This window comes from Leucopleurus acutus (genome assembly GCF_964270905.1).
Source record: "Leucopleurus acutus genome assembly, chromosome: 2".
NCBI classification, from domain to species: domain Eukaryota; kingdom Metazoa; phylum Chordata; class Mammalia; order Artiodactyla; family Delphinidae; genus Leucopleurus; species Leucopleurus acutus.
In genome coordinates this window covers 179,046,017-179,065,263 of record NC_139143.1, presented here as the reverse complement: position 1 = coordinate 179,065,263, position 19,247 = coordinate 179,046,017, and the positions used below count along the sequence as shown (strand labels likewise).

General features: G+C 47.5%; 1 protein-coding gene across 4 annotated transcripts in view; it reads right to left on the bottom strand.

Annotated features, from left to right (window-relative positions):
* Positions 1-19,247, bottom strand: part of UBR4 (ubiquitin protein ligase E3 component n-recognin 4) — a 127,375-nt gene that overhangs the window by 28,318 nt on the left and 79,810 nt on the right. For all 4 annotated transcript variants that reach the window (XM_082832748.1, XM_082832750.1, XM_082832751.1 and 1 more), the window contains exons 67-86: positions 18,423-18,501; positions 17,699-17,944; positions 16,208-16,376; positions 15,539-15,683; positions 14,871-14,956; positions 14,077-14,164; positions 13,622-13,815; positions 11,765-12,004; positions 11,212-11,350; positions 10,359-10,484; positions 10,116-10,244; positions 8,992-9,335; positions 7,225-7,315; positions 6,801-6,885; positions 6,494-6,621; positions 2,983-3,112; positions 2,702-2,859; positions 1,850-1,959; positions 987-1,128; positions 202-283 (exon numbers count right to left, since the gene is read on the bottom strand). In XM_082832748.1, coding sequence (XP_082688874.1) covers positions 202-283; positions 987-1,128; positions 1,850-1,959; positions 2,702-2,859; positions 2,983-3,112; positions 6,494-6,621; positions 6,801-6,885; positions 7,225-7,315; positions 8,992-9,335; positions 10,116-10,244; positions 10,359-10,484; positions 11,212-11,350; positions 11,765-12,004; positions 13,622-13,815; positions 14,077-14,164; positions 14,871-14,956; positions 15,539-15,683; positions 16,208-16,376; positions 17,699-17,944; positions 18,423-18,501 — 2,911 coding nt within the window. The remainder of the gene's footprint in view (positions 1-201; positions 284-986; positions 1,129-1,849; positions 1,960-2,701; positions 2,860-2,982; positions 3,113-6,493; positions 6,622-6,800; positions 6,886-7,224; positions 7,316-8,991; positions 9,336-10,115; positions 10,245-10,358; positions 10,485-11,211; positions 11,351-11,764; positions 12,005-13,621; positions 13,816-14,076; positions 14,165-14,870; positions 14,957-15,538; positions 15,684-16,207; positions 16,377-17,698; positions 17,945-18,422; positions 18,502-19,247) is intronic.

Sequence of the window (19,247 nt, the reverse complement as noted above, 5' to 3'; positions counted from 1 at the left end):
GGCCCACGTACCGCAAAAAAAAAAAAAAAAAAAAAACAAAAGACGTAAAGCCATCCCTGAGGAGAAAAACGCAGACCTCAAAAGTACAGTGTGGTCAACATGAGAGAAAAGAGAGTCAACCACAGCAACCAAGGAACTAAGGGTCAGTCCCCAAACTATACCCAGGGTGCCCTAAAGGAAGGGCTGGGAGGCTCTCTCTACCTGTGAGACTCTTGAGGGCATAGCCCTGCTGCAGATCAGTGCTCAGGGTGGCCTCCTCCAGGGCCAACAAGCGGGCTATTTCCTAAACAGGACAATAAGCACAGTTAGTGTGACAGCACTGCCAACGACACTGGTCCACCCCACCACTGGTCCAGGAACTGGCAGCACCATCTTTTTATTCTAATGCTCTCTCAAGCTGAGAGAACATTTGCAGAACTTTGCAGAACTCCTTTCCAAGAAGCCAAGGACAGTTGCAATGACGTTAAGGGACTGCTTAAAAATGGAGAACAGTCAAAGTGACCCCAACAGACTGCATAACCTCATGATGAACACAATGAAGTCACAGAAGTACCACACGCAGATCTCAGAAATACTGCAGGGTCAGTTCCAGACCACTGCAATAAAGCGATTACTGCAATAAAGCGAGTCACACAAATTTGTTTGTTTTTTCCCATGAATATAAAACTCATGTCTACACTCGACAGTAATCTAGTAAGTGTGCAATAGCTTATGTCTAAGAAAACAATGTCTATACCTTAATTAAAAACTAATGTTGTTGGAAAAATGGCGCCAATAGTCTTACTTGATGCAGCGTTGCCACAAACCTTCAATTTATCAAAAACCCGCAGTCGCCTGCAAAGTGCAATAAGGCAAGGTATGCCTGCATTTTCAACAAATGTTTCTTCTTGGTATAAAAGAACACCACAAAGTTCATGCAGAGAAAGAGGACAACGAAAGCAGAGCTAGGGAAAGGGGCTCTGCTGGGCTGGGTGAGACGGAGGTACCTTGGTGATGAGGTTGCCCACGTAGGGCAGGACTCCTCGAGCTGCCAGGTAGACTTTCCAGTGAGCTGAAGTGATGAGCTTCTGGTAGAGCGCCAGGTACTCGGCAGCACACTCCCCGGCTACGCTCAACTCGTCCAGGTAACTGCCATGGAGAGACAGGCACTGAGAGAGAACTCAAACAGCTGCAACAGTCCTAACAGCTCCTCTTTGCTTCTTCCATCTTTCATGCCTCTGCTGTCCTTCACTCCCTCTTCCATGGAAGGAAGAGGGTGGGGCGAGAAAACCCCGAACTCCCCACTCGGGAACTCCCCACACTTGGGGAAAGCTCAAGAGCACACAACGGGGAATGCAGTGCAACAAACTATACACGTTTGGAACAATAAAGCACCAAAATACGAATGGCGGTTATTGGGGCAGCACGAGTATGGCTGTGACTGAGTCACTCACAAGGTAAATTTACCAGAGTTTAGTGGCCAATAATGTGGGCTTTGGAATTAGACTGCCTGGATTCAAATCTTGCCTTCCAGTAGACAAGTTAATTAACCACTTTAAGCCCAGATAAGGATTAAATGAGATAGTGCATGCCAAGCATTTATAAGCTCATAAGATCTCAAAAAATACTAGCTGCTGAAATTCTGCTGCTCTATTACCACCACCACCACTGCTACTACCACTACAATTGCACTATCACTACAATTCAGCTTTTTAGAACTTTTTTGTTTCTGTGATCTTCTACAAGGAATGAGACAGTTACAGAGCACAGGTGCGCCTCCAGTCACCCTGATCTATGGATTCCCCTGGGAAAGCGGGAAGGGCTCGAGATGAAGTCCAACCACCCTGCCCATCCCACTCTCAAACGGTACCTGGTGAGGAGGTCGAGGACCTGCTGCTTGCGGCTGGGAATGGTGGCCAGAGCTTCCACTATGGTACAGGCTGCCTGCCGTGCAGCCTGCGTCGCAGGAGTAAAAAGCACCTGTGGGGTATGGACAGAAGCCCCGGCTCAACTAACAGCCTCTCATCAGGCCCCGCAGGGCACAGTCAACTGCCACCCATCCAGAGGAAGTCCTCCGAGTACCTCTCTAGGAAAGGGTAAAGGTAAAAATCACCAGCTAACACAAGATCAGACTGCTGCAGGCTGGTAAAGAGGCTGCCTAAGAGCCACCTTCTTCATGGAGATTTTCTCTATCAACTACTTTGGAGAATGTACCCAAGATGACTGAAGTAGGAAAAAAGACAAGCAGGAATTCTCCTTAGCAAAGACATCAATAATTCTATTTCGGGGACAGCTACACGGTGAACACTTAACATTTAATGTAAACCGGTTATTTATGTTATGAACCAATGGACAAATGAATTCTCTAAAATATAATTACTTTAATCTTTAAGAACATTAGCTGGAGAGAGGAAGAGGACAGCAGAAGATATGAAAGGTGGAAGGAGAAAGGGGAGTACAGGCACTGAGGCTCAGGTCCGTTCAGTGGTCAGGGAGGAGACCAGAGATCACGAGCTTGATGAGAAGGCGGAAAGAGTTCTGTTTCGGCCAGTCCACCACGCTGGCGGCGGCAACCGAGAACCTCTACCTATGTGAAAGGAAGCAATAATAACAAAGAGAAAGAAGAGAAAGCAGAGCAGACAAGTGGGGAGAAGTAGAAACACCCTGCTCGGGATCTGAGGCCAGCGCAGCAGGGCGAGGGGCGCAGGGGACGCTCACTCACTTGCCGCAGCCAGTTGTTGTGGCCCAGCTTGAGATCCAAGGGGGAGGTCCTCTTCCCCCGACGACTCAGGAACTGCTTCCACCGCCACACGTACTTCTCAGTCAAATAGAGATGGTGGAGCTCTGATTTGCTGGGGGACTTCCCGTTGCCATCGATCCCTGGCAGGCAAAGGGGTGCAGGGAGAGGTAAGGAGAAGAAAGGGACAGAAATGGGGGCATTGTGGGGCTGCTGGGATGGGGTAGGAATGACCGATTTCTCAAGTCTTGAAGAGACAGACACACCTCTGATAGGAAGACACTTCTTCCAGGCTTCATAGGATGCCTTGGGGTCTCTCTTGAGCCAGAGCTGAGCCTGGGCATGGATCTCATTGCAGTATGGCTTAACTGTGGTAAGGGCCTCGACAGGAACATCCTGCAGGAGGAAAGCGGACAAGGTGAGAGAGCTTGAGGGCACATCTGAGCCACAGCTGCAATACAATAGCACTGGCACCCCAAGGGGACATATGCAAAGGCAAGAGTGTTGAAGGATCAACAGTCATGTCTTTTATGCCCCCATATGTTCCTTTAAAGCATTTTGATCTAATTTAGCAGTAGCAACTCCACGCTGAGCTTAGGGTCACTAATTTTGACTGTGCAGGATAAGGTGTAACTGGCTTCCTGCAGACAGTCTTATAGCCACATATACTAATTCCTATCCCAAGGCTGATTTGTAGTTTCCCAAACATAAATCTTCAAGGGGTCACTAAGCAGCCTCCAGAATTTAAAAAGCCATAACTAATCCCAAGGAGCCTACACAGCAGAGCCCCAGGACTCTGGGTTCTCAAACTTTTTGACCTCAGGATCCCATTACTCTTAAAAACTACTGACTCCAGGGCTTCCCTGGTAGCGCAGTGGTTGAGAGTCCGCCTGCCGATGCAGGAGACACGGGTTCGTGCCCCAGTCCAGGAGGGTCCCACATGCCGCGGAGCGGCTGGGCTTGTGAGCCATGGCTGCTGAGCCTGCGCATCCAGAGCCTGTGCTCCGCAACGGGCGAGGCCACAGCAGTGGGAGGCCCGCGTACCTCAAAAAAAAAAAAAAAATTACTGACTCCAAAGAGTTCTTGTGTGTGTAGCTCTCTCCATCAATATGTACCTATTAAAAATTAAGGTTCAGCAATTCTTAAAATATTTATTACTTCATTTAAAAGTAAGAATAAATCCGTTACCTGGCAATCTAAATAACATTTTTTATATTTTCCAAAACAAAAATAATCTAGAGAAAGGAGTTGCACTGCTTTATATTTTTGAAACTGTTTAAAGACTGCCTTAATAAGACAGCTGGATTCTTACACCTGCTTCTGAGTTCCAACTGTTGTGATATGTTGTTTGAGGTGAAGTACTACTCACACAGATATTTAGTTGGAAAAAAGAATATTTTAATAGGTTTTCCAATTAATTGTGGATTTTTTCTTTGATACTAAACCAAAATTTAACAAATTATAGGTTCTTAAAGACTGGCTAGAATGAGGAATCTGAAACCAATCAATAAATGTTTCGTATTCCATTCCACTAAAATTCATCGTTTACTCTCACATGATTCGGTAACATGTACTGGTCATTTGGAAAATACTGGTTCACCAAGTTACGTCAATTCCTCTTTAAGTGATAAGCTCACTTTATTCACTTTATAAGAAAATGTCTACCAAACACCCGATTCTGAACAACCACAATTTGCCCATCAGCCCTCCTTTCAAGCACAAACGGGGTTCCATGAAAAGAGCAACGGGTTCAGCTTGCAGCGCAGTCACACAAGTGCTTTTCCCCAGGACAACCGCCGCGCTGCAGTGCGCCAGGGCACTGTCTCTGGGCCTCACACATTGTCTTGCTGAATATTAAAAAGATTAGCTGGGCTTCCCTGGTGGCGCAGTGGTTAAGAATCCGCCTGCCAATGCAGGGGACACGGGTTCGAGCCCTGGTCCGGGAAGATCCCACATGCCGCGGAGCAACGAAGCCCGGGCGCCACAACTACTGAGCCTGCGCTCTAGAGCCCGCGAGCCACAACTACCGAAGCCCACGTGACTAGAGCCCGTGCTCCGCAACAAGAGAAGCCACCGCAACGAGAAGCCCGTGCACCGGAACGAAGAGTAGCCCCCGCTCGCCACAACTAGAGGAAGCCTGCACGCAGCAACGAAGACCCAACACAGCCATAAATAAATAAATTAAATAAATAAAAGATTTTAAATCATTTTAAAAAAAAGATTAGCACTCAGGATTCAAGATTTACTAAAATTAACCTGCGATGCTTCATCAAGGACACTCCAGAGGGAACGTGCACGGCAGGGAAGAGCACGGCTCTGAGTGGAGCTGGGCCCACAGCCTCTTCGTGCTAAGCCTCCAGTGGCCTCACCATCACTGACTTGGCACCATCAGCACAAATGCCACGAAACAGTGAAGAGGGCAAATCACGTCTCAGGGTAATTATGAAAGCAATGTTGACCTCACAGATTCCCTGGGAGTCTTGGGAACACCCAGGGATCTATGGGCCAAACTTTGAGCACTGCTGCTCTCTTTACGCTAAAACTAAGCAAAATGTGAGGCTTTGGTGCTCGGAGAGTAAGAACCCTGTGGAAATCTTTTACCTCACACCATGGGAAAAATGACAGTTATGTGGGGATGAGGTTCTTCTTTTCAATCAAGAACCAATTTTTATTTGCTGAGACTTAGCTCTGAGGCGAAGTAAACCTTCATCAAAGGGAAGGAAGGGGGGTCTTTTCTGAGGACTGTCCGGGCAGACCAGGGAAGGGAAATAGAGTAAACTGTTCATTGCCCAGCTTCCTCCCTACTGCTTACTACTCAGAATCCTACAATGAAGACTTCGTTTCCCACCAAGGGATTCCATCAGGATGGAGCAGGAAGGAGAATGGCCCAAGGACTACAAAGATGGATAAGAGGCACTGACGGCCTCAGGCACGGCCGAGGGAAAGAATTACGGCCCGACTGGTGTAAGCAAGTTCATCTGTGGCTAGGCCATTTTAGGATTAAAAACTTGGCTTTATTCATTCACTTAACAATGATTTGCTGAGTGGCTATTATAATGCTAGATACCATGCTATGCACTGGACATAAAAACATCTTAGTAAGACAATCCCTGGATTCGAGAAGCTCATAGCCAGCCTAGCAGAGAACTGGTTAATTGAAGGAGCAGCTGACAAAATGAAGGCGAGCATTCCAGGCAGAGGAGACACCATACAGCCACAAGTGACAGTTACTAAGGATTAACATGGGCCAGACACTGCTCTGAGCACTTGATCTGCATTAAGTCATTTGTTCTTCCCAACACTTCAGGTGGAAACTGTATGCCCATTTTATAGATGGGGTAACCAAGCAACCTAAGTTAAATAACGTGCCCAAGTCACAGTGCTAGTGAATGGAAGAGCTGGGATTTGAAATCAAGAGGTCTGCCTCAGAGCCCAGGACTTCCACCACTGCGCAAAACTGCACGTACAAAGGCACAGGGGTAGGAAAGAACACTGTGTCCTCTGGGAGCTGCGAGTCATCTGACGGGACCGGAGAAAGAGGCAGTCCTCCACGGCTAACCACTTTGTTCTATGCGTTTGTATTTCTGTGTTTGTTTTTCTCTTGAGTTCCCTCTGAGAAACCTTCCTTCTCAAAAACCCCAAACCATCTCTGCTGAACTGCTGCAAAGGAAGCATCGGTACCGCCCAGGGAGAGCGAGTTCAGGTGAGCAGAGGCCTTTAGAGGCAGGTCAGGTGCTGGCCGGGGCCTGCACCCCGCCCTCCCTCTTGGCCCCGTACCTTGTTCTTCTTGCTGGTGGGAGCAGGTGGTTTAATCAGCTTCTGCAAGATCCGCAGGCACATGAGGGTAATGTTCTCAACAACCACGGGAGTCTTAATGTTCACGGCCATGAGGAAAAGGCTGAGTGCTGGGCAGAGGAAGGAAAGGCAGAGTTACACGTGATCACAGAACACATCACGCCTGCCGTGGCAAGGCTGCCCAAGTACAGCTTCCCCTGCCCTCTCCCGCCCTGCGCCTAGGACTGCGCCCTGAAGCCTCCTCTCCTTTCTCTGGCAAGCTGCTAACCAGACGTCCCCCCAAACTCACCACAGCGTAAGCGGAGCTCCCAGCAGCTGTCCTCCTTCGAGATAGAGTCTGTCAGCAACAGCATTTCATACTGAAGGCTACTTGCCTAGAAGGCCAACAGGAAGAGACATGAGTAGAGGAGGGTCTGCAGGGTCAATCCCAGGACTAGGGCTCACGTCCATGCTCAGATCCAGGGACTCAGCATTAGAACGTCTGGTCACAGGTGGACCATCAGAGAGACAGTGGAGAGATGGAGACCCTCCACAGGGCCAACCACTCATTTCTCTTCTCTCTGAGGTTGACTCTGACCTGGGAAAATCTTTGTGGGACATGAGCTCTGCAAATGTGCCACTCCCTCCCTCCCTCTCATCTCTGCAAACGAGACCGGCGGGGAGGAAGCCGAGGGAATGAAGGCAGAGAGTGAGGAGACGGCCAGCCTGCTCACCAGATCAGGATTGGCCCAGTGGCCCTTCAGGGCTGTGGAGACTTTGCCAATAATCAGGTCGTTCATTTGCTGGGTGGCCTCTGGATTGTCCCTAGGGAAGCAGAGAAAGGAGTCCTGTTATTCACCATTGGCTATGTCCCTCCTTTGCACTTGAAGGAGCCCAGAGAAAAGGAAATCAATGTCTAGGGCTACCCAGCCTTCCCAGGGGCAAGAAGACACACTAGCCCCACAAAACCCCGCTGTGTAATAAAAAGGGCACGCCCCAGCCGCCTTTCCTGGGAGGAGACGCCGACTGAGAACAGAGCAGCACTGACACACGGGGGATTTTCTCCCCAGCCCACATCCCAGGCTGCACAGCCCCCAGACACTGCCTGGTGTGTCAGTCTCCAGAATCTAGATGTCCACTCTCAGCCTTGGCCACAACTCTTTCCTCATCTTCGCCAACTGCCCTCACTTCATTTCCCACAAGACATCCACATTTCCCATCTGTGTCCCTTTGTAATAATGTATATTTTAATAATAAAAAACCCCCACGAATTGTGTCACATCCCTTTCTTGCTTCCCAACGTGTCTTGAATAAAATCCAAGTCCTTATAATGGCCTACGAGACCCTACAGGATCAGGGCCCTGGCGATCTCTCACTAAATCCCCTCCCCTTTGTTCCCCCACTGGTATCCTTCACTCCATGCACAAGGGCTCCCCCGCCCCTCACACCCCGGGCACACCCCTGCCTCTCCTCCTGACACTTGCTATTTCCTCTGTGTGCTGCCCACGCCTTCAGTATCTGCATGACTTGCCCCCTCACCTCACGCAGGGCTCTGCTCAAGTATCACCCCTCAGAGGTCGTCCTTGACCACTTTATCCTCCGCAGCAACCCCACCCACAATCAGAGTTGCCATCCCAGCTGTACCGCTCTTCACGTCTAATCTCCTGACACTGTACTGTGTAATTACCTGTTTACTGCCCTTCTCCCCTCTAGAACGTAAGCTACATGAGTGCGGGGACTTTGTTTCATCTACCACTGTATCCTCAGAGTTTAGAACGGTGCCTAGCATTCAGCAGATGCTCAATAAATATTTGTTAGATGAGTGAATAAATAATACAGCAAGTAATACTTACCAACCAGCTAACATGTTCCAGAACTTATGCAACATACTCAGTAAATAATCCAAATCCAGCTGTGGGTACTGTATGGGCACAGACTAAGTACTCCACAAATATGAGTTATTACTTGCATGAATTATGTTAGTCTATCCTCACCACAAGACTTTAAGATATTTGCCACTGTCAGTATTTCTCAGGTAAGGAAACCTTAGGCTCAGAGAAGTTAAGAAATGTGTCCAAGGCACATAGTACAAAATATCCGATACTGGGTCTTTCTGATCCAGATCCAAGCTCTTAATCCCTAGGCTCCACTGCTCCAACTGCCTTCTTCTGTGTGAGTCTTGAGTCCAAGTGCCCCGCTGCACCCTTCTCCTCCCTCACCAAAACTCAGAAACTGCCTCCTCAGGAAACCCCACTGGTACCAACCAAGTACAAGCCAAACATACTACCTACACGGAAACCTGGGCTTCAAATGCTCCCCAAGTTTGTTCAGCTATACCCAGGACCTCTTCCCATTTTTTTTCTCTATTATAAGCTAGCGAAGCTGTTTGGCAGGGAGAAGCACGGTTCCGTGCACCCTCTGGTGCTCCCAGCACCGCTGCCGCCCCCACCAAAGCACGAGCAGGCATGACCGGCCCCCGTCACCACGGCGCAAGCTCTGACCGAGTCAGGAGGCACATGAGCTGGCGGACCTCCTCCCGCATGGCCGCAGAGCCTCTGCGAAGATTATAATCAAAGAGCTCCCTGATGAGGCCCTGGGAGACGAGGATGTGCCTCAGGGCGGGGTTGGTGGCCAGGGCCCGGAGCAGGGTGATACAGTGCTCTGTGACGGCCGAGGCACAGCCGTAGCACTTGGTGGAGGATGTGTGGCCACAGCCCAGGACGGACAAGGCGCGGTACTGGCTGGCAGTGAAGGTGGGCTGCACGGAGGTCCGAGATGATTTGGTGGCTGCTTCCCTCTGCTGAAGGTCGTATTCCAGCAACTCTTTGCGTGAAGCAAAAACTTTCTAAGGGGGAAAAAAAAAGACAAAGGAGAAAGAAATCAGCAATTAAAATAAAGAAAAAGAGAAAGTTAACTAGAAATCAGCTTTGGTTTGAAAAAACACTTTACATGCATTATGTAATTTAGCCCTCTTGATAACCTTACCAGTTAGATACTTTATCCCCATTTTATAGAGGAGGAAACAAGCTTAGAGGGGTTGGCTTGACCAAAGTAAGTGGCAGAGTTAGAACTCAGCCTCTGATCACAGGCCCACGCCCTTAACTCCCACGTAACACTGTCTCATAAAGAACAAAGTCAGGAATGTAGGCACGTGTAGCAAAGATGGCACACCAGCAACTTAAGGGACAAGGACCCTGGCTCCTCTTGTCTGCGGCTAGCCTTCCCTCCCATGGGGGTGGGGTCTGTAACATGCCATCCACCGTATGGCCCACCCTGGTTGACTGGAGTTGGTGTGCCCTACCCTTCAAGCCTGCAAACACGTCTATCAGAAAAAACAGGAACAAAACCTTGGCACCTTATTTTTTTAAAACCAGTTAACCCCTCTGCTAAAAGACGGGCTGTGAATGGTCAAGAAAAACACATCTATAATAATCTCCATTATTCTGTTTTCCGGAATGAACTCAGCTCTCTACCGAGCACCCAAAACCGCTGTGGGTGAGAAGCTATGCGGCTGGGCAAGGGCACCCCCGGAGCTGAGCTGCTGGGGGAGAGCAAAGAACTGCTTTGGAAACGACATTGATAACACACGACAAAGCACACTGTCCAGCTGCTCCCGTTTCTCTACCTGGATGATTTTGGAGAGTTCATCGAAAGAGTTCTTGCAGTCTCCACAGTACTCCTGCGCCAACTGCAGGATGTACCGGTTCACACTGGCTGAGGTGGAACTGATGCCCCCAGCCGTCCCCGAGTCATCCTGCAACCAAGAGGGAAGCTGTCAGCCTTCCACCATGAGATGGCCTCACCCAGGGGCTAGTCTTCTGCTTCTGACCCAGAACCCTCTCCAAATGTCCCTCCAGCTTTGGACTACCTGCGGCTTTTCAGGAGCTGCCTCGTTCACTTTGCAGAGCAGGTTCTCCAGCTGTGGCCGATGTCCCATCAGCTGGTGATACACTCGATCAGCTTTGTCCAGAAGTGTGTTGATGTTGGAAACAGCCTAGACAGGAAGAGACAGGGGCGTGCGTGAAGGCTCGTCAGCATGAAGATTTTCCCTGAGTGATCGGTCAGGGACCTCTAGGTCAGGTACTGTGTTTCATACGTTATTTCTATTCTTCACAATAATCCTGTGGGGAGGGTATGTTATTTTTAATAATACACAACGTATACGATATACGTATAAATAAACAACGCTGAGAGCAGTGACTTATGCCAGGTCACACAGTACTAAAAAGCACAGGTGGAACTGGAACTTTCAACCTTCTGACTCCACAGCCAGGTGTTCTTTTGCTTTGCCAGGCTGCTGCTGCTAGTGACTATCCTGACAGTTCCCCCCTCTTCCCTGTCCTCCCATATCCAGTCCCACCACATCAGGCTGGCAGAGAACTAGCCCCTGGACAAGCCAACAATGAGGGAAGGCCAGCAGCTGCAATTTGAAGCAGCCTGTGGAACAAATGCAGGGCAAGTCACCCAACTTCTATCTGCCTTTCCAAATCTTTTCATTTGTCGCTTGAGATATTCTAGTTTCATTAACATGTCTCCAAAATCCTACACAAACCATGTGTTCCAATATATCTGTCTTATTTGTTGCCACTCAAAAGCTGAGCCCTGAAAACAGTGCTGAGTTGAGAAAACTTCAGCTAGAAGGAAAAGCACACTCCCCACATCAGCTCAGTCCACAGCTCAGATCAAAGCCCTGCCTGAGTCTCGGACGGAGGCGGCCTTACCTTCTTCCGGTCTTCTTCATTCTCAATGGGATCCACTGCACAGCAAGGCTTGGCATAGAGCATGAAGTCGAAGCGAGCGTATTTACAGAAGCCACAGGCATTGCACAGGAAGGGGTCCTTTTCATCATAGTTGATGGATCTGAAAAAGCATAGTGATTGGGTCAGGGGGCAGCAGAGGATTTGTAGGGAGAGGAGATGGACCGTGCCACGTCTATACACTGCAAACTATTGCAGGGACTCTCGGAGGGGCAGCAGCAAATAGGCGAGGATGACTTAAGCAACCAGGTAACAAGAAAGGGAGACCCAGAACCAAACCTAGGGACCCCAGCACCACCCACCACTGGATGGTCTCGTGAATTCACATGCATGCGCACGCCCACACACACCCCACTCTTCCCCTTCCCTCCCGTTTTCCACCCTTGAACTCTGCACTCTACATACCCATAATCCTGTAGTTATTATGAGGGCACCACACAATGAAATTGAGCACAAGGAAACTCTTACAGAAAAATACAAGGAATGTGCCTGGCCTGGGTGACAACCACTCACTTACCTGCATTTGTGACACTGGTAGACATTCTCTCCACAGTTGCCGCAGACCCCTGGGTTGGCAGGGACTGAGGCACTACAGCGTGGGCACTGCAGGGTCTCCGTGGAGGCCTGATAGTTTTCATAGAAGTCTGCAAACTCAATCATCAGGTTGGAAGCCACTATTGGCAAAGGCAGGTCGATCTTCACCTCTGTCTGCCCGGGGGTCAGCTGAACCTTCTTGGCTTTGTGCCAGCGAGCCGGCCTAGGAGAGACAGTGTCAGACAGAGGGGCAGATGGCCTAAGAGCCTCTCACAAGAGCCTCAGCAGTGACAGTCTGATGAGACGAAGAGAAGACTGTCCCTACCTATTCTTCTAAGGCAATTAAGTCTAAGGAAAGGAAATCTGGCAAATAAAAGCAACTTAATTTAAAAAATGTTTCCTCTATTCTTTCTCTCTTAAAAAAAAAAAGGGGGGGAGAACATACAGGTGCTTTAAGACATTATATATGATAATTTTTGATACTCCAGAAAAACAAGGGAATGCACATCAAGGGAAGATATTACTCCAAGAGCATGCCACGCTGAAGCCTGGAATCCCAAGAGGTACCGTGATGACGACTGCCATGAGTTCCTATCAAGACAACTACCTTGGAAGGATAACACTCAGGTTGCTTTAGAGAGGCAGAGGGACATACCAGGATCCGGACCAAGTGCCAAGTAGAGTCAGAAAGAGTAAAGGCATGGGATAATTTAGAGGTAATCATATGAATACGATTAGAGCTAATATTTACTGAGCACTTACTATGCGTCAGGCTCTGTTCTCAGCACTTCACATATACTAACACGTTTAATCCTTAAAATAACACCCTGAAAGTGTGTAATTTTTACAGTTAAGGAAACTTTTATACATTTTACAGTTAAGGAAACTGAGGCTATGTAAATTCTACAAGGGATGTGAACCCACAGTCTCATTCCAGAGTCTGAGGTCTTTACCAGCAGCTACGCTGGCTCTACACAACAGAAAATCAAATCCACCTTCTCCAGAGGGAATTGGGTCATCCCAATGAGCGCTTCTACTTGCAGGTCATCAATGTTAACTATGCTTTTCAAACGACAAAGAGAAAACTTCCTTTAAGCAGAGCTCCTGTGGCCATTTGTTCATGTGGTACACGCTAGCTTTATGCTACCTTTAGAGTAATACCAACACTTCCATTCTATGCACAGAGCAGCACTCCCTGTAGGTCTAAACATTCAAGTAGCAACTACTTATATTCTCTGCCCAACATAAATGCCTGAGTCTTCAACAACAAGTGGTCTGTCTCTGTAAAAGCTGACACTATATAACCCATGCTAGTGTCTTCTTTGGCCCACATACAACATGCCTTGAGATTCAGGTGTTGGGACAGATAAGCTAGAAAGATCCAACATCAGTATAAGTAGAGGGAATGCACCATGCAGAAATGGAAGGACTTCAAACTAGAGAACCTCCTTGAGAAATACTGCCTGCTCTGTGAACAAGAGAACAGTGTCTTAATCCAAGAAACAACTACTTCCCCTATAGAATCGTCTATCTAAAAATAGAACCGCTCTAGTTAACATGGGTATGAGAAGCCTAGAGTCCCCCTCACTCAGCTTCCCTTCAGGCTGTTGAAGATCTTAGACCCTGAGGGCTCCATGGGACATAATTTCAAAATAGTTTTTGTCAGCATCCTTAAGAACTGGTGTTTCACCTGTGTCCTTCAGCCATGACCTAAAGAGGCAAGAGGACATACTAGGCCTCCAGGAATGTGCTGCTTTACCTGATTCCAGCAATCAAAGGCAACAACTGGTATTGAGCCTCATAAGCCTGCTGCCCCTCCCCAAGTGTGAAAAGCCCGTACTTGTTTTTCAGCTCCACGATGGCCTGCACAGTTCGGTTGTTGTAATAGAGGTTGATAGTCCGCACCATCTTGGTCCGTTTCAGGTCCCCAATTTTCACCGTGACTTTGCTGATGGTGTGGCTGCCAATGAGCTTCACAACCTGCTGGGTGGTGGTGTACCTTGTGTCCACTTTAATGGAAGACAGCTTGATATACTAAATGCAAAAGTAAACACAAAACAGTGTGTTAGTTCAAGGCTTACGGCTCATCCTGTCCTCTTCAAAACTCATCAGTGTAACCCACTCTTCATCCATGGATGAAGTTTCTATTTAAGGTAGCAGGGCAGGTAAGGATTAATACAACTGCAACCAACCACTGGGAGAGGGATGCCTATGCAGTAATAATCAACCTCTAAAAACAAGCAACCCACTGGCCCTGTAAGCCTCGGGACTGTCCATGTTAAAGATGTCACTTACACAAAACGGCACTTCTGGATTATTACACACCAGGCAGGGATCACTCTCCAGGTAATAGCCATCAAACTCCACTAGGCCAGACAAGGTGCTAAGGAAGAAAGCATAAGGAGATTTTCATTTTAGGAAGCATGGAGCTTCACAAAGAAGCCATGAGAAAACCATGGCTCAATATTCCCCAAGGCAAGCTCCACTCTAGTGAGAACACAAGGAAATGTGAGAAATCCCAACAGAGTTAAGTCACAGGAAGGGAATTTCAACTGAGTGACCTTAGACGTTCCCTATTTCTGAGCTGTTCTGAGGTCACAGGAATCCTAAATGTTACATTAAAATCTGACTCAAAGAAGAGTCACAATTAAATTTACTAAAAATCACTGAATTGTACACTTGTAATGTGTAAATTTTGTTGTATGTAAATTATACCCCAATAAAGTTTGGAGAAAAAAAAAGAACAGTCACTAATAAACCAGGGAAATAATAAACTGACAGTTTTACCAACAGTGTCTTCCAAAGTTTTTTTTTTTTTTTAATGCAGCCATTTCTGTAAACTTGCCTTATGTGATTTACACTTAGACCCTTGAAAACTAGAGACCTTCTTAAATCATTGCTTACCAAACCCTAATTCAGCAGTTACATTTTGAGCACCTTCTATGCACAAGGCCCCAACTACAAGGGAGGGATTCAAAGACCAACTAGACAGGAGCGTATTGATTCATAAATAAGAGCCAATCAATGTGGAAATAGCAACTGGACTGCTGACCGAGCTTCAAATAGGAAGAAAGCAGAACAAAACTCACTTGTAAATGTTGGAGTTGGGATGGTTGGTAAGAATGTGGTTCTGAGTACGAAGAATCTCCACAGCCTTCTGTGAATATTCTTTCAACTGAAAACAGAAGTCAATATAGGACCAGAATCAAAGCCCAAGGGAAAGTCTTACTGGCAAAGACTTTTCCTCTGCTTTCTAGCTGATACCGCCCTAGAAGTAGCAGCCCTCATTCAGAATCAAACAAAGCTGAGCCTAACTCTTGGTCATTTAAAGGATTCTATCTTCTTTAGTAGTTTCCACGATCTTAGTGACAGCCCCTCTTTCTATACCTTGTGGAGGGAGAGAAATTTTATTATTATGGAGAAGCCATGAAATGGTTATCTAATTGCAAAAACGCGTTGGATATGTGATCAGGACTGCCAGGAAACCCAGCGGAGCACTTTCTTTCCCAAGCAACTTTAATGAGTTGCATTTTCTTCCCCACTTTATCTACTTCTATTGGCTAAGCCAAATTCAGACTATACTTATTTGCTAGTGTATATTATCTAGGTGGCATACATACTGGGAGTGCTTAATACATATTTAAAAGAGATTTCATATATGTACTCCCATGTGGGTTGATCATAACGTTCTTAACTCAAGATAAAAAAGGTTAAAATGTGGCCAAGTTAGCCTCTCCAACCGTCAATCATCTGTTACCTTCTTCTCTGTTTGTGGGGTTTTCAAGGAGAAATATCCTAGTAGGTCCACAAATTGGGCAGCCTTACGACCATAGGCTGGGAGTTCTGGCCATATAGACCACATCAGATCTAGCAGGAGCTCCTGTTGAGATTTGCTAGAGTTTCTGTAGATAAATGACAGCTCATATTATAAGCAGCAGAAAACCCTGAGGTTCCTTTATTTATCAACAAGGCCCAGGTACCGTTTTGGAGATGTATCTATTTCCCCACAACTATGGGTTAAGTTTGAATGGCTCTACTGTTCTTTTGACAATCAACCTTAACAGATGTAGCATGATCCTTTCCTGTCTTCAGGAGGTGATTTATTCCCACCATCTGACATCTCTCAACGGCAGAAACTGAGCTTTGTTACCCTAAAGAGTCAAGCCTGGTCATTTTACAAACTTGTAAACATAGCCTTCTTAGTGGAAAACAGATCATCTCTTGCTTCTGACATCAGTTTAATAGCCAAAAAGCAGATAACTCAATGAAGAAATCTGTTATAGTCAAGAGGATTCAGATTGGTGTAAATACTCATAGTACGGACGACCTTGAGGATGGAACATAGAGCTAAGACAGAACTGCTGATACATCACCCACTCTGGTCCCAGACCCACACAGTCTGCTAAAACTAAGCCCCGGACCCTACCTGTAGATATGCAGTGTCAGGCAGTGGGCCTGCCAGCGCACCGAGGAAGAATTGGACTCTAAGAGGAAGCAACGCAGAAACTGGACCAAGGTCTCCTTATCTGCAAATTTGTTCAGCTGGTTCACCAGAGCTGTGCACAGCTGATCCTCCTGGCTTCCTGAGCTCTCACCTGCAAGATCAAAGCAGGACTGAAGGGCTGAAAAGTAGGAAGAAGTGGTCTAGGGTCCTACAGCCAGTGCTCAGGTGGAAAGAGAGGGAATTCTGTCCATGTTTTAAAGTTTCACCAAAATGGTTATGATTTGAAAACAACTTTCAGGGGCTTCCCTGGTGGCACAGTGGTTGGGAGTCCGCCTGCCGATGCAGGGGACGCGGGTTCGTGCCCCGGTCCAGGAGGATCCCGTGTGCGGCGGAGCGGCTGGGCCCGTGAACCATGGCTGCTGGGCCTGCGCGTCTGGAGCCTGTGCTCCGCAACGGGAGAGGCCACAACAGTGAGAGGCCCACGTACCGCAGGAGAAAAAAAAAAAAAAAACTTTCAGTTGGTTACTGAGAGACAAAAAGTCAGCCCCAGATATAATAATCCTACCCAAAAAAGTACCTCTGCAAGCCTGGCACCGACAAAGATAGTCACATTGGAGAAGGAATTTCCTTTCAGAAGTTTGCTACCTACAACAGTCAACATTACCACAGACTGGCACAGAGAGATCTGAATAATTCATTGGGGAATGTGAACCTCAACTGCTCTCCACCAATCACCTGTCTCAGGCCTCCAAGGACCATGAAAATCAGGAACGCAGAAAAACGCTTTTGCCTTTCTGATGGCGAGGAATCAGCTAAAGCTCACTACAGTGGCCATTTGTAGAGCATTTACCAGTTTACAAGGCACATTTATAAGCATAGTTTCATTTAACACCGACAATCTCTCCACGAAGCAAGTGTTATTATTTCATATAAGAAACTTGGGCCTAGTAAAAATGTTTGGTGCACTTTGACATTTCCCGTTACAGACACTAGGTACGGAAGTCACACTCTTTAAGGTGTCACCTTCAACATAACTGAAAATGACACTAGAGGGCATTTGGGTTTTAGGTCCCTGTAAATCAGGATGAAAAACCTTTCAGAAGAAGAGAATGACAAACTTATGGTTACCAAGGGGGGAAGGGGGGAATGCAATGAACTGGGAGACTGGGACTGACATGTGTACACTACTATGTGTAAAACAGATAACTAATGAGAACCTACTGTATAGGACAGGGAACTCTACTCAATGCTCAGTGGTGAACTAAGTGGGAAGGAAATCTAAAAAAAGAGGGTATATATGTATACGTATGACTGATTCACTTTGCAATACAGCAAGAAACTAACACAACGTTGTAAAGCAACTATACGCCAATAAAAATTAATAAAAAAAAAAGAAGAAGAGAATGAACAATGTGCTCTCAGAGAGATTAGAACACATCACCCTGGTCACTGAGACAAGAAGGTGACCCTTACCCTCTTTCTCCTTTTCCTTTTCTTCTTTCTTACTCTTCTTTGTGGACGACTTTGACTGTGTTGTGGCTTGTCCAGAACCAGTGGCCACAGGGGCTGAGGAGGAGGAAGCACTGGAGGGCCCTGCCGAGGCCGCCAGGGCAGCGAGGACTTTGCTGCCGCACAGAGCACAGGAGAGCAGCTGCAGCAGCACCGGAGACACCCCCTCATCCACCAAGAAGCTGACTTGGAGGAGGAAGTACAGGACAGCTGCAGGCAGAGGAGACAGGGGCTCAGCTCCGACACAACTGCGAGACTCACACACAAGAACGGGAGCACCTGCTCCAGACGCCAGGGCTGCCCTACTCCCACCACCTCCTTTGTCCAGGTTCTCTGCTGGAAGTTCCCAGAAGATTTTACACCCTCTTTGGAAATATCTGACAAGTACTGCAACAACTACACAGAGGCTGGCTCCCAGCCCCCACTCCTGTGAAGAAGATGATTCTCCTCCTTAGCTGACCGCAACAATATGCTTGTTGTCGTCCCACCGCACCCCACATTTTGTCTATGGACGCTTAGCAATCTTGTAAGTTTTTACTTGTCTTCTTTGCTGGGCAGAGTTCTGTCTATCTTGCTCATGGCTGTATCTCTAGAACCCAGTTTAACGCTTGGCATACAGTGGGCTTCGATGAACAGTTCTTGAAGGAATGAATGAGTAACAGCAACCAAAAGGAGAAACACTGCTTACAGTCATCTTTGATGCAGAATTTCTGCCAGTTGATGGTTCGCTGGGCAGCAATCTCTGCACAGGCTTTCAGGTGCTCCATCTGAAATGGAAACCAATCACCAGAAATGACCCACACTCACTGTCTTGAGGGGTCATCACCTCAGCTTTGGACTACAAACCCTCGCCCTCTGTGCAAGGTTGATCGGTGCCCCGGTGAACCTGGGGCCAAGGCCCAAACACTGAGCCTCCTACATTCAACGTCCCACCACACAAAGCCCTTTTGTTTCCAGGGATTCTTCAGACCACTCAATAATGCAGCAGGAAAGGTAGGTCATGACGTAAGACACTACAATCCAGTTTATTTTTTTCTTGCTAAAAGCATAATAGTAAGAACACTGGATTAGGAGTCTTTAACACTGAAGATGTTCTTCCTAGATGTTCCTATGCAATATATTCAATTTACTCCCCAAAATCAAACAACTGATCTTAGGCGATAATACATCATTTCTTTAGTATTCAGGGATAAAAATGAGAGGTGCACAAATCCCGGGTTGATCCTGTCCACGACATGAGCAAATGACACTGGTAAAAAGCCCAAGCCACCCCTCCTCACAACAGAGGAACCACTGCCAGGTGGGGGCGGGACCAGGAAGGGGCAATCGCAGACCCTGAAGCCAAGTGCATGTGGTATAGCACCCAGGTGGGTATCATGGATCTACCCTGCTCGCAACCCTGGCCGTGATGTTCTCAAAATACCGAAAAGCCCTGTGTGTGCTGCTCCATCCTATTACCCACTTGGCTGAGCCTCGTCCACAGCCTCCCCTGCCCTGCCACACCACCCTAACA